We start from the raw sequence: 15495 nt of genomic DNA on the forward strand, positions 1-15495 counted from the left end.
AATCTAATAAAGACAGGCGAAAGGATGAATGCTGAGGTAAAAGGCAGATAACTCAATTTGTCTGTGTTTTTCTAAACATACGTGATGCAACATCAGTCCCCTGATACAGTCGCTACACTGACTAATAACTGGAACCGCTGCTCTACCATCACTTAATGCTGCTCCCACTGTTTCTGGGTGTGTACACAGAGAGGACAGAAGTATTTAAATCCCAGCCCCCCCAGCAGATCTTGCGAACAACTCTCGGGACAGAGCAAAGATGTGCTTCATTCTGCCATCATGCTGACCAGGCCATATCACAGATACACTTCCTTAATGATGAAATAATGTTGGATTTGTGTCAGCGGCTCACTTGGTAAATAAACCCTACATTTGTGGATTGTTATCTTGCACGGTAGCATCATGAATCATGGTACAACTCAGCAGCTCTAAATGAAATTGCTGCGACGATATGTTGATCTACAGAAACAAATAAAAGCCAACTACTTTGATCATGGATTAATAAAGAGATTTGTGGCTTTTCTGTTTTATATCAAATTAAAGTGAATAATAAAATGTGAGAGCATTGGGTTTACCAAGATGAGTTATGCTAATAAACTACATTAATGTTTCAAATACATTTTAACAAAAGGGCAAGACCCGCCAGACTCGCAGTTTAACATAATTCTTCATGAGATCCTTATAAAGAGGTTTTATGGTGGATTTGTGTAAGCTAGTACTTTTATGACTTTGTATAGGTTTATTCTTATGCCAACCATGCCAGACCCGCCCCCACATGGAGAGTTGATCCTGCATTGAGGAACACACATGGAGTTCACAGCGACAGAGTAGTAATGGGTCGCAGCTTTCAGCAGCGGGGTCTTGTCTGGGAGAAATATTGAGAGTCCGGTCGTCCTGAAAGGGAGAGGGGTCCCGCTTTTGTCCCGAGCCGCATCTCCACATCACACACAACCAACAAAAGCCCCTCTCTCGGTAGTCATAAAACTCGGTGACCTTTCACCCCTCGGGAGCGGGCCAGTGTCCTGAGCGCCAGGCAGGCAGACCGGCCTTTTGTTACTGACCATGGACCCCTACCCAGGGTGCTTTGGGGCAAGCACAAAGGGGCATTAGGTGGACAAAGAGAAGCGTGGTGGGCGGCAGAAACAGAGGGAGAAGGAAACAGGAGGAAACAAAGCGCTCGGGGAATGGGCAGTAATTACACAACAACAGAGGAGAAACCTCTGGAAACAATATGAGAGGGAGCGAAGGGGAGGAGAAGGCAGAGGGAAAAAAGAGAGGTGAAGATGGGAAATCACAAATTCTGCGATGATTTGTTACTTAGAGTATGATTTGGAAGTATTGGTGCTTGATGTTGCACCCACATTGCTGTAAACACCCTCTGTTTTAATGGTGTTCACACACACACACACACATTTAGCACATGCTCCAGGGTGTTAGGGAGCAGCTGCCACTATCGCTCCTATTGGCTGCTTTGGCTAAATGACAGAGGGGCCGGACAAGCGTGTGTGTGAGAGTATCTGGGGGTCTGTTTACAAAACAGCCACAGGCCTGCACCTCTCCTGTCATGTAGGTGATCGCTGCCTCTCTCCCTCACTTTAACTGCGTGTCGACCACGTCACTGTCCTCTGGTTGTTGGCGACGGGCTGAAATTGTAGTTGGGATTTAAATAAAGTCAGGACTGCAGGAAGAAAAATGGAGGTAAGGTTGTTTTCAGTCTTGTTTCTTAGTCAGAATGCGTGTTAAGCAGTTTGTTGTCGTTCATTATCAGTCAGTCGATATCAAATGTTCCAGGTGGAGACTTAAGGGCAATTTATATCCATACTTAAAAGCTCAACTGAAATGATGAACAGCATGAGAGTTAACATCACACAACAGTGTGAAGTGGCAGGGTAGTGTCATGTGCTGGACAGTGAGGGTATTTTGTTCTCAGGGGGGCTTCGGCAGGGAGAGACTGTAGTCGCGTGTTCACACAACAAAATGTGAGATTCCACCATCTGTACTCCCACTGCGGCCAGACGGAAAGACTCCCGATGGCACCGACAGACTGTCATGATATTTCAGTTTTTTACATAATGGCACATTTCACAAGCCGTCTCAACGGAGCTGAGCTAGAAATAGGTCAAATTACACTTTCCCCACTGATTGTTCACAATCAGTCAAATGGGGTGTGAGCAGGAATGATGTAGGTCAGCAGAGTGTGTGAGAGAGAAAATGAAAGCAGGACGAATGGAGCTAGAACAGGCGCCGGTCTTGTAGCTTTATAGATTTATTGATAGATTTCCCCCTATTTACATCTGAGGCACATAGACTGAAGGCAGTTATAGATTTTATACATTTTGACCAACTGTCCTGAGCTCTTATTTTACGGTACCGGCCCTCAGGGTCACCCCCTGTCTCTCTGTGTGAGCTTTACTTTAATGAGTCATGCAGAATACACACACACACACACACACACACACACACACACACACACACACAAAATCACACACGGCAAACGCTGAGTCGTGCTGGAGCAGTTCATCTGTGGGTACAAATTGTTTTCAAACTTAAGTATATCAGATTTTCTCACGCCTAATGTTATATATGATTCCTGTATCTGTTCAGGGAAATAACATCCCAGTTATTGCTTTATCTAATTCAGCGTTGTTGGATGAATGTGTTGTGTGTGTGTGTGGGGGGGGGGGGGGTTGTTGCCAATAATTGGGTTAATAAAGAGCGTGCTGATCAATGGTTGGCCCCTGTGTGGGTCAGAGAGGAAGTTACTCAATATTTGGTTGGACAGTGTGAAGGAGTGAGTGTTTAACCCTCAACAGATGAAGGATTTAGGAGGGAAGCTATTTGAATGGATTAATTTTGATTAGGTTAGGGGTTTGAATGAGTAATTAACATTTTAAAAGGCCATTGGTTGGGGTCTTTTGTATTGACAATCCAAAGGGTAATTATACCAGGAATGTGTTCTATCCATCTCAAAGCAAGGCTTTGACGGATAATAAAATACCTTAAATGTATCTCACAAAAATAATGACGTGGTTAGCAGGGTTAAATTATTCTATTTATTTATATTCTTTTCATTTTAAATCACAATTATCTGTAACATATATTTTTTAATTGTTTTAGCATGAATCATTGGGCAGATCAGGATAGTAGAACAAACATGTTTTATTTGTGGCTTGGATTTCCCATGTGTTCCCCTCTGATAAATAAAACATTCAGGATAATCGTCTTACTTTTCACTTGGCAACATTTTTTTACGTACATGTTTTATTTTATGATAAACATTGTCTTAATTTTGACAATGTTCTTCTCTGCTGCGGCCTTTGGATAATGTGTACAAGTTATGTAAATCGTACAGAATCTCTCTTTTTAAGGGCATTAAAACCCAAAGGCGAGGTTGATAAGCTTGGGTTACAGCCCAACTATGAATACAAATCAACAAATCTAAACTTAACATGTCCTTATCGCTCATCCCTGCCAGACAAACTGGAGGCAGTTCGCAGTTATCAACCCTACATGACACTGTCAGTGTGTAACGTCTCTCTCTCTGTCCCCAGGTGATGCAGGTGGTGAGGGAGCAGATCACCAGGACGTTGTCCACCAAGCCCACCTCCCTGGAGCTCTTCAAGAACAAAGTCAATGCCCTGAACTACAGCGAGATCCTCAAACTGCGCCAGACAGAGCGGCTGCACCAAGAAGAGACTCTCGCTCTGCCTGTACTGTGAGTAGCAGGAAGTTCAAACATTAGAAACACTGAACATGTGCTCCTCCTTAGCACGTTATTTGGGTGCTTTGTTCCGGATGCTTGGCCAAATATGTGGGATCAGATCCTTGCAGGTAGTTTTACTTCAATATCAACAAAAAAAAGGGTTCAGATCCTGACTTAGTTTTTTAAGATGTAGAGAAGTACAGCAACACAGTGTCGACAGCAGAACCAGATCAGCTGCTCTATCGATGGTTTCCACCCCTATGGAAGCAGCAGTTTATCACGCTGCTGTTTGTCACTAAACACGGAGTGTAACAGTGTGGGGCTGTCACATTTGTATGTGGGGGGGGGGCAGAAGTTATTGTCCACGCTTTGAATCCCCATTTGCCTTCCTATTAAATTAATAATGAAGATGCTCTGGTGATAGTGGTGTGTTTTATTTTTTATTTTATGTGTCTGGTTTACCTTTACTTGGGTTTGGTTGTGAATGCTTATAAGGCATGGGACATAAGGAACATTTCAAGTCAGGGCTTAAATAATTGGGAATCACAATTATATCCCTATCATCATCAAAATGTGTTTTGAACTATTAATGGTAAAATATAGTCAGTTTGGGAAACAGGTAATAATATTATATAATAATAGATTATAAACTTAATGGGATTTTTTTATTCAAACAATCTGCGATAAAATATTATATATATATATATATATATATCGTCCCATCTCTAATGTAACACCATGTGATGAAGCATTTTGTTCTAGCGTGTGTGTGTGATATTATATCCAGGGAGCTCAAAGAGCGCCTGAAGCCAGAGCTGCTGGAGCTGATCCGCCAGCAGAGACTCAACAGGCTGTGTCAGGGAACCATGTTCAAAAAGATCAGCAGCCGACGCAGACAGGGTGAAAGAATGCTCACACACACAAACACACACACACAAACACACACACACACAGTGGATTTTTCTTCTAACCTCTTAGTCTGTTTTTTCTCAGATAAACTGTGGTACTGCCGCCTGTCGCCCAATCACAAAATGCTTCACTACGGGGATGCGGAGGAGGAGACGGACAATCCACCAATAGAAACACTGCAAGACAAGAGTGAGTTGAACCCGGGCTGAGGTTTTGCAGAATGTTCTGTATCAAGATAAATCACACATCACAATCCCTTTCCGTTTGTTCCCTTCAGTTCCAGTGGCAGATATCAAAGGCTTACTGACGGGAAAGGACTGTCCTCACATGAAGGAGAACAAAGGCAAACAGAATAAGGTCAGCAGCCCTCCTCGTCTCCTTATGTTGTTTATCCAATACCATAGATGCACAAAAATCCCCTCATCTTCAACACACTCTTTTATTTTGAAAGTCTTATCTGACTAAATGTTTTTCACATGAGTCTGAAGTGCCACATTTCTCATGTTTAACAGGTATTCAGAAATAATATATTGGTTGTTATTTAAATGTCTCCAAGAGCCCAGTATTATTATACGTTATAGTTCATTTTATGAGTTTAATTTAACGGATTTGTTAAACATGCGTATGACATCACATTATGTAACTTGTATTTATCACCCTTTCTGTGTTCCTGGATGCGTCCCATGCTGCAGGAGGTGCTGGACCTAGCATTTAGCATCACATATGACGTAGAAGAGGACAGCCTTAACTTCATCGCCCCCTCCAGAACTGATGTGAGTCTTTACCACAGTTTGATCCTTCTGTGTGCATCACATACAGTAATATTAACCTCCCTGGCTTCCTCTGTCAGTTCTGCCTGTGGACAGATGGACTGAGCGTCCTCCTGGGCCGGGAGATGAGCAGCGAGTCCATGCGCAGCGAGCTGGAGATCCTGCTCTCCATGGAGATCAAGCTCCGCCTTCTGGACCTCGAGAACGTTCCCATCCCCGAATGTGCGCCCGTCATCCCCAAACCACCGAGCAACTACAACTTCTGCTACGACTTCAGCCAGACGGAGCAGTAGAGTAGACGTGTGAATGTGTAAATATATATATACTGTGTGTATGTGTGTGTGTGTGTGTGTGTGTGTGTCTGAAATAAGAAGCATGTGTTTGGTGAGAACTGACTTGTGCATCCATGCACTTATTTCTATTACACAGATTTATAACATTAGGTTTTTCATATGTGGTCTTCTGCTCCAAGTGAAGAGAACCTGTGGAAACTACAACATCAGTCGTGGCTTGAACTGCTACCATATGCCTATTGACTGTATTTGAATCAATTCAACACATTTCCTTAGAAAATTTAACTTCTTTTTCTTCAGCCACTCAATTAATAGTTCTATGATTTTGTTTTGTTCTCTTTTTATATCTCGAAATATATCAAAAACTAAGGTACATGGAACACTCCTGTGTGCGAAGGTGGGTTTTACCGGTCGAGACAATAGACCGGCTGGCTCATGTTTTCAATGTTTTTGAATGGGCATTAACTCGGACAGTGCTTTTTCAACATGAGAAAGACAGTATGTGTAGGCGTGGGACAATATTTTTGCTTAAATAGGTACTGGCCTTGGTACGGATCCAAGCAGCTGTGGAGCAGAGATGCTCTGTACGACTTTTATTAGATTTTTTTTATAGTAATGCAGATCTGCATTAGGCACCATGCTGACTTAAAATATCAACAGTTTTACAAAGAGAGAAAAAAGGCTTATCAAACTACACCTGTGTCTGTATGATACAGAAGGCAATACGTGTTCCTTTTTTCTCAAATGTGTCGGATCAGATCCTGAAATAGTTTTGAAGTATAATGATTTTATAAAAGGTACTGATAATAATATGATGCTTAGTCACAATGTGCTGCACTTTCACTCACCAAACACTCAGTGGCTTCTCTTTACTGACAGTGTTTTCTGCCTTTTTTTCGGCACCGTCACAACTTTCCTCTGCAGTGCATTACTGACCCTCTGCAATAATATCCACTTTGAATCACACACTTTGGAATAAACTGTTTGATTTATACTGAAAATAAAACAAGCATGTGTTTGTGTTTTACTCATTGCATAATAGCCAGAGTTTGACTACTATGCTGATTATTTATTTTAAAAAATGTTTGCATTTTTATTCTTAATCTCTCATCTTTACAGTCTATAATTCTTCTTTGGCGCATATTGCAGCATACACTGTTACAACAGTACAACATGATTCAACATACACTATAAAGGGATGAATTACTATTATGCTATGCTTGTAGTATCCAGTTATCACAATAAATGTCCAGATTTTCATTCGAAAATAATATTTAACCATGATTCTCTGTTAATTGTGATATAATACTCCCTTTTCATAGATTACTTAATAAGACCTTATCTGACTACCTGCTTACTACAGCAGATAAAGCGGGCAGTTTTCAGAGTAACCTTCATAAATTAAAACCAATATTTTAAATGGAGGCCGTAAGCCTCTCAGAACAGACAATGCTAAATAACCGATTGGCCTCAGTCCTGGTCTAAAAGTTGAAAATATTTAAGGACACCTATTTCTCTTTATATTACTCTTTCGTTCTACTTTAGCAACACAGAACAGTAATTGTAAGAAAAAACAATTCTCCTGTTTTCTTATAAATAAATTATCAAGGAAATCAAAAGCACCTTAGAGTGTGAGCATTCAAAATACCTTCTATAACTGCTCAAAACAACAGAAATGTGCTCATGTTAAGCAAAAGGAGAATGTAAGAGTGTAAAACATATAATTACATTACTATATAAAAACTGTGATTTCAATCTCAACACAATTATTTCTTATGGGATACCTTTTATATCTTATTTCCTACCTTACCTTCAGCTATGCAAGTCTTTCTGAGTTACTTTTTACGATAACAGGACCTTGATTCTGCAAGACAATTAGAACAAAAAGCAAAATATGATATACTGTAAGCATATTTCCATCACACTGTGGCAGATGTGTGGCAGTTTTCAGGGTTTCTCTCTCAGATAAATGTAGAAGTACATGTTTTCAGTCAGTTCTGTCTGCCATGTCTAGTTATATTTGACGCCACGCAATACAAACAATAATGTTAACAACACGTTAGAGGTACCTGTCTCACACTTTTATAAAATCACTAACAGGTTGACGTACAGGAGACAAGCTGCTGTACACACACACACACACACACACACACACACACACACACATACACACACAAACACACCTTTCCTTCAGTTCTTGTGCAAATTGCTAAAATGTGCAAAACTCATGGAGCAGGCTTTGGTCAGCAGGTTTTTGGTCTCTGAAAAGGACCAGTGGTCTTCCAGGACATTCAGTCAGTCAGAGTATAAGGGATATATCAGCCCCACCTATGAATTTGTGGTGGACATTTTCCAGGAAGGGCAGCCTGGATTGAAGGAGGTCCACCGTTGTAGGGGAGATGTTTTTGCACCTTGAAATGTCGAGTGTTTGCAAACGGTCACAGTGCTGCAACAGGAGGAACAAGGACCTGCGGGGGCAAAGGTCAAGAGATCAGGAAGGAATCCTTAAAAATACAAACTTCATATCTCAGCCATAGCCTGGTTTATCAATCTAGACAGGTTTGGAGACATTGGATGTATACCTTCTCTTCAATGTAATGGAACTCGATGGCACTTGCCTTTGGTTTTCAAAGCGCGAAAATAATACATTTAAAAAAAACACAGCAATGTTTTTTTCAGAAACCATAAGATGGTTTATCAAAAGTAACCCATAGACGTTGTTGTGAGCAGTTTCATTTCTACTATTTTGCTTTACCAAACTACACCCACCAACTGTGTCACCAGCAGGAAGCATTCATCTTTTCAGACAGCTAACAGAACTATAGGTTATAGGAAAAATATCTATTTTCAACATTAGGATGAACTGTCCCTTTATTTTAGGGGAAACAGATACACATGGAGTTTCGTGCCGCTCACCTGTCGGTGATGTTACTGCAGCCGGAGAGGTAGAGGTGCTGCAGCCGGTGTAGGTACGGTGCAGCTTGCGCCACTCCGCGGTCGCTGATGCCCGGGCAGTGGCTCAGTGCCAGGCTGGTGAGGCTGCGGCAGTGCCAGGCCACCGACGCCAAGCTGGCATCCGTGATCTCCGGCAGCATGGAGAGCGACAGACGGCGCAGGTCTGGGTAACGCAACACCTGAGGAGAGGGAGAGACAGTATTAACTCCTGCATTCCTGCACTAATCTAAGACATTTGGCTTTCCTCCGCCTCCCACCTGTGTGATGCTGCTGTCAGTGAGTTTGGGGCAGGCGGAGAGGTCCAGCTCCTGCAGCCTGTTCAGAGCTAACAGTGAAGCTCCAGCCTGCTCCTTGAACTGCTGCAGGTCATTCTGCGTCACCAGCTTGGGACGCTCCTCAAACGGCAAACGAGGAGGCTTGAAGAAGCCCATGTTGCCGAAGGTCCGGGTGAACCTGGGACCCTTATCTCCCTGTAGAGAAAATAAAAATTAAGGCATAGTTTGGATAATTAAAGTGTGATTGTATGGTGTAGACACCCCTATTTTGGAGAAGCAAGAAGGATAAGATCCGTATATAACCCTCGTACAATTTAATAACATATGCTTCTTACCGTCTCCTGGTCAGGATCACATTTGGTTGTCTCCACCATTCCCAGCAGACCCCAATCTGTGATTTCTTTACACAAGCCCAGCCGCAGAACCACCAGCCCCTGCAGGTAAGTGGCTATAGCGCGCACAGACAGGTCAGTCACGTTCACACATGACGTCAAGTCCAGCTCACGGAGGGTATCCCCCAGAAGCTGTGTGAGGGAGAAAACTGCAAAATCCTGAAGAAAAGATAAGGAAAAACATTTATTTCTTCTGGGAGTTACACAGACGTATATTTTTTAACACTCACATAAAAACAACCTCGTACTGTCACTGTCGACCGACTGACCCGTATGTAGGTGCAGCTCTTGAGGCTCAGTGTGTCCAGCTGTGCTCGGGCAGTGGTGCATCCCGTCAAGCCTTTCACTATCTCTGTCCCGCTGACGTGCAGACATTCAGACATGTCCAGACTCCTCAGGGACGACACCGACAGTAATTCAGCGAGGCCTGTGGCCGACACAAAACCATTCCTTTAAAGTGAAACAGGTTTTCCAGCAGACAAAATGCTGGGGTCATTGATGTGCATTGAGGCTCAGATGAAAGGAAAATAGTTTGTAGAGCCAGCATATTTTACATCCAATTCAGTAAATTACACTTATTTAGAACATTGAAATACTTGGGAATTGTATTTGACTTTGCATGAAGTGTGTCTTACATTGACATAATAAAGCAATTAATCAATCTTATTTTGGTCAAAAGAGAGAAATTTCAATTCAGAAGGAGTGAACTTGTATTTCTCTGTTAATGTGTTTAATTAATGTGTTTATTTATTTGAATAAAAAGGTAAAACATAGTGTCTTATACTGCTCAACGGCAATCCATCCTGGTAAATGAAGTCATGTGAGCAGTTTTCAACATGCAGCACACTTGGGATTCCATCATTGGACTACATTTACCATCTGCACTCTTCGGACATCCACATAAAATATGGCACATTTTTGTTTGGCTTTATTAAGTCATTTTCAAATCTACGTTACAAACAAAAATAAAAAAATACACAATTTGCACCTTTTTCAGTGATCCTCCAGTCGCGGGACAAAGAGAGCTGTGTCAGTGCCTTCAGGCCCTGCGCTACGGCCTCTACAGACCTGCTGGTCAGCTCAGTGCAGGCACTGATGTCCAGCCTCTGGAGGCTCGGCTGGTGCTTCACCAGAACCTCTACTGAGTAGTCGGTCAGCTCCTTACAGCCGTGAAGACGCAGTTCCTCTAAGACCAAATCTTGAACCTTAAACAGAAAGAATAAAACAATTCAAAATAAAAACAACGTGTGTTTTATGAGGACAAGCGTATAAAACATTTTATCAATGGCCACCCATTTAAAGAGCCAAGGCACTCCCACCTGTGCAACAGTGCGTAGTGACTCGGGGGTGATGGAGGTTCTGCTGAGGTCCAACGCTTTGAGGGTGAATCTCTGCTCCATTACCAACCTCCGCAAGTTCCTCAGTGACAGCAATGCTGACGAATCCTTAACAGCCCCCGCTGGACACCCTCGATACGGGTCGAACTCAAAGGCGATATGGCAGCCGGCCAGCGAGAGGCGGCGGAGGCGCGGGGTACAGCTGGTGAGCCGATTAAAGGTGAGGTCAGAGAGGTAGCGCAGGTCGGACAGGTCCAGCTCCTCAAGACCAGACAGAGCTGACCTCACCTGAAACAACAAGATGGAGTTTGAACTGAAAGCCTTACCGCGTTTATAATTAGTATGAAATGATTACATTTTTCTATTTTTATTGACAGAAACACCCATCTGTCACCATCATGATTACATTTATAATCACTGCCAATATTCTCTTTTCCCAGCGGGCTGCTCTCTACAGAGACACTAACACTGGCAGAGCTACACACGCAGAAATGTGGGAGAAATCAAAACCGTATACTGCTTCAAAGACAGAGCAGTATACTTATAGCAGAAATAAAATAAAAAAGGTTTAAGTAAGTAAATGACCTTATTTGCTATTTGTTATTGTTTAGCTATGTGGAATAAAACACTGATCCCAAGATGTTGGTTCCTCAAAATGATTTTATTTTGGACTGTGATTACTAAGGCTAGCCGTGGCTTACTCACACTATCTGCTGTCTCTTTCTTACAGAGGGTTCAGTCAGTGCAGATTCCACATGTGCAGCTTTTTTAACATTTTCATAGAAATTCTTCAAATCACAGGGCTTTTCTTCTTTTTTCTGTATGACAACGTAAAGAGATGTTTCTTTAAGGTTGTGCAACAGAAATAAGTGAAAACAACACAACTGCTGGTGACAACTGACAGTATTAACATAACATAAAGTCCTGAATATTTACCAAGGGATGTGTAAGAAAATAACAAACGAGGAAATAGTAGTTCCTGAATTATTCTTGATAAAGTACTAAATACTAGATGATGGACAATTCTTGAATCCAGACTGCAAAATAATATGCTAAATAATCAGCATGGAGTCATAAACTCAGCTCATCACTTCCTTATTCGTACATATTTCATTAGTTTGACTTTAAAATAAATGCAACATCACTTCATTATAACCTTACTATTGCTGTATAAGTTTGGATCCCCTTAAGAAAAATAAAGCACTACCTCATCGAATTCAAATTTGACCAAATATGTAGTAACTGCATTTGGACCTATTGGGGAGAGGCATGAGCATGAAGTTCTTAGCATTTGTCTGGGTGGCTTTGGCATGAATATTTTCTGATACTTCATGTCAGAAAAGCTACATGATAGGCTGAAACCTAACCGCTGCGGTCAGGGTCCGAATCACCCACAGCCCTTTGCCGCAATTCATTTGCCTCTGTCTCCTTACATTTCTCTTTAGCTGTTCTATTAAATATAGGCAACAGCACACACACATTTTTCAGAAAAAAAGAATCCCACAATTAAAGAATACAGTAAATAATACCTGCTGTCTGTGCTCTTCTCTGGAGAGGAAAGCCCCAGACATGAAGAGGCTGTCCAGACCCCTGAGGTCCAGCCTGCGGAGGGAGGTGAGGCGCGGGAGGAGGCTCAGCAGAGAGGCCTCTGTTATACTGCTGCCGGGCAGGGCCAAGCTCTCCAGCTTAGAGCCCAAACACAAACCAACCTGAAGACAGAAACAGGAAAGAGAAAAAGGGGACAGGAGGACAGAGTGAGTTTAATTTACTACCTGCTGTTTTAATGCCAGTTAAAATTAACTATGGACCTTGTTTGAAGGTAAGTTTAAAAAAGTGAACTCAAACACTGGCAGATTTGATTATGTCGGTATTTTTCTAGGCAACGGTTTTCAGATGGAGTGATAACTGGTGAATTTACATGAACTCCTGCAGCTGCTATGAACTTTGACCACAACCTATCCAGTTATGACTCCACTTCTTCCTGGGCAGTTTTATAGGTAATCAAAAATGATTAGAGTGTTACAATGCAAACACTCAAGATAAAGAAGGTTTCAAATAACATTTCTCTCTGACTGCAATGTGAGCCTTAGAGCATTTCTTGCTAGTTGTTCTTGTTCCTAAGCAAATCAAATCAAACAACTTGGGTTTGCTCTGTCTTTTTTTTAAAGGCTCTCATAAGCCCTTGAGGTGGGGAAAATCTCTGGACCCAGGACAAATTGTTTGATCATTTTAAGTGAAAAATAAAACACTGGTGCTATCAGGGTTCACATGACAGCAGCAATAAGAGTTCCAAAAGAAAAGCTACAGTTTTAGTACAAAGGGATGACTTGTCTCAACTATTACAAATACAGAGCAATTATATATTTCACCCATCCAGACCTGCTCCCAATTATTCTCCTTTGGCATCATAAACATTCATCATTTTTTCTTTTTGCAACTAGAAATGACACAAAAGCAAATGGAGTAAGGTAAACACAGAATCCTTAATACGGCATTTTCAGGCATCCAACAAGGTTACAATGATCTTTCATGAACTAAAACACACTGTAAAAGTGGTTGAAAAAAGTGGTTAGAAACACTATGCAGAGCACCAAAAGGTCAATCTAAAGGTAGGCCCTAAGCATGTGTTTTTTTATTCAAAATGTATACAATTAACTTCATGATGTAATAATAAGGTTCATAAGGAAGCTACAGGTATTCTATAGTTAAAATAGTGACAGTATGGTTTTACAAATTCTTCTACCATGATCAAAGCTGTTACTCTCCCTGTGTCCAGTCAATACTTCTAGCTTCCATCTTCACTTATAAAAACACTTACACATATCGTAACCCAACTGTTTTTAATCATGTGAGCATACTGTACCTCCAGAAGCAATGACCTGGACATGCTGAACCCATCGAGCTGCTTGATAATCAGACTGCAGCGGGACTTCCTGCCCAGACCCTTGATCAGCTCCAGGGACGAGGCTGAAGCCGGGAAGCTGAAGGTGAGGTTCTTCTGCACAAAGAGAAAGAGACAGAAAAAAAGCATGGAGTTTACTTTGCCCCCAAGCATTACACACTCATGCAGATCCTTCTACAGTCCCTTTTCAAATAGTCAACACCCAGTTTTTTAAGTATTACAATACCAATTCATCATACATTATGCTCTGAAGCAAATTACCTGAAAGTGGAAGTCCTGACTGGCGTAGTACCAGCTGCGGCAGACCAGCGAGGCATCCTTCCTGTCTGAAGCGTGAAGAAAGCTCAGGATGTAAACTATGATCTGAGGACAGGAATACAACATTAGATTACATTCAAATGTGTTGATCCTGAAAGAGGAAATCCACCCCAGGGTCACCTGACACATTCATTCCCTAAAAAGACAGCATACTGCATGACTGAATGACATAATGTCATTTGACGAGAATAGCAACGTCATGACAGATCCTAATCCACCAGCAAGGACTTCTGCTCTACTGAGACCCGGAAATTCACTTATGGCCTCTGTCAGGGACACGACAGCGAGGCCTTTATTTCAAAGCCTCATGTATACAGCCTGTTTGAATAATGTTCTGTGAAAATGTAAACCTTGGCTTTTTGGGAGCCAGTAGAGGACATCTTTTGTCATTTAACATAGCAGATATTTCACATATATTTTCTTTATAGGGACATGAGTCTTATCTATATTATATTTTAATTATAATAATTTCATGGTAATGGTGGGACTTACTTTTTCAAATTTTCTATTCAAAAAGATTTTGTAAAAAATGGTTGACGAAGAATCATACAAAGTTATCGTTGAATTTCTTGAACTCAAGTAAAAGTAGAAATACCAGAGTGTATCAATACTCTGTTACAAGTATAATACCTGCATTCAAAAGGTTACTGAGGTTAAAGTACTTAAAGTACCAAAGTTAAAGTACTCATTCGGCAGATTGGTCCATTTCAGAATAATTTATTCTTAAATACACTACTTCAATACATGTCCTTAGATACAATGCTTGTTAAAAGCATGCGCACTACCTTTAATATTACATTTATGTGTTGTTAACAGACTGGCCAGCAATACAAAGTAATGAAATGTTATTTTTTTGATATTTTAGGCATATGTTTCTTACACCCCAGTTCTTAAATTATGTAAAACACATAATAATTCATACATTAAAACCTTTGTTATTCCGCTCAGAATAAACTGTTATGAAAGTGTCGATAAATAAACAGAAGCATCTGTTCCGTCTTCTTATTTATTTCTACTAGTACATGAACTCACTTCCAAAGGTAGCTCAGGTGTTTGTATAATGTCCTCCCCTTTGCAGTCTTCCATCTCAGCTTCTCCTTTGTTATTATAAACAAGTCCGCACCATCAGGAGTGGTTCAGTTAGCGCTCACTAATGTTAGCTAGCTGAAGAACTTGCGAAGCTGGAGCGTTATTTACCAATGCTAGCGTGTAAGCTAATAGCTCATGCGTATACTTTAAACCGTTACATTTATCCGGATACTGATCGGTAAAATCATCAATTTCAGATCAATTGAAGCGCGTGTCGCCTGCTTTCATGTCACTAAGCTACTTTATCCTGCACTGTACAACATTTCCGTAGGCAGTCTGACTGGGATCAGCTGAGCGAGGGAAAACACTGACGTCAGAGGGGGCGGGGCATTGTGGGAAATTAGTTTTTCTCCGCCTGTGCTTTCGCTGTGCTTTTCACCTCCATAAAGTCAGTTATTGTGGTTTGACCTAGAAAAAGTGAAAATGTATTTACCCCGCCACTGGATTTTCCACTGAGGTCGTTCTGAAACCGGAACTGGATTATATTGAGTGGTTTGACATATTGACACATTTTGACTAAAAAAAAGTAGTACTTCCAGAGAGTTAAAAAAA

At 41.3% G+C, this 15495-nt stretch overlaps 2 protein-coding genes across 2 annotated transcripts in view; one reads left to right on the top strand and one right to left on the bottom strand.

Moving 5' to 3' along the window:
- The window catches only part of elmo3 (engulfment and cell motility 3), a 20405-nt gene extending 13703 nt beyond the window's left edge, over positions 1-6702 (top strand). Inside the window, exons 16-21 of the mRNA XM_063904649.1 lie at positions 3552-3715; positions 4491-4603; positions 4697-4801; positions 4890-4969; positions 5305-5385; positions 5463-6702. Of these exons, the coding sequence (XP_063760719.1) occupies positions 3552-3715; positions 4491-4603; positions 4697-4801; positions 4890-4969; positions 5305-5385; positions 5463-5675 (756 nt within the window). The 3' untranslated portion in view covers positions 5676-6702. The remainder of the gene's footprint in view (positions 1-3551; positions 3716-4490; positions 4604-4696; positions 4802-4889; positions 4970-5304; positions 5386-5462) is intronic.
- Positions 6692-15217, bottom strand: fbxl9 (F-box and leucine rich repeat protein). The gene is made up of 12 exons (XM_063904663.1): positions 14887-15217; positions 13798-13899; positions 13498-13632; positions 12164-12343; positions 10617-10922; positions 10286-10502; positions 9567-9724; positions 9241-9456; positions 8888-9100; positions 8592-8809; positions 8004-8143; positions 6692-7539 (listed from the first exon to the last, which is right to left on the bottom strand). Exons 1-12 carry the CDS (start codon positions 14938-14940, stop codon positions 7511-7513), a joined length of 1968 nt encoding a protein of 655 aa, XP_063760733.1. The 5' UTR covers positions 14941-15217; the 3' UTR covers positions 6692-7510.
- Positions 15218-15495: the final 278 nt, after the last annotated feature.

This window comes from Eleginops maclovinus, chromosome 2 (assembly GCF_036324505.1).
Source record: "Eleginops maclovinus isolate JMC-PN-2008 ecotype Puerto Natales chromosome 2, JC_Emac_rtc_rv5, whole genome shotgun sequence".
In the NCBI taxonomy this organism is placed as follows: domain Eukaryota; kingdom Metazoa; phylum Chordata; class Actinopteri; order Perciformes; family Eleginopidae; genus Eleginops; species Eleginops maclovinus.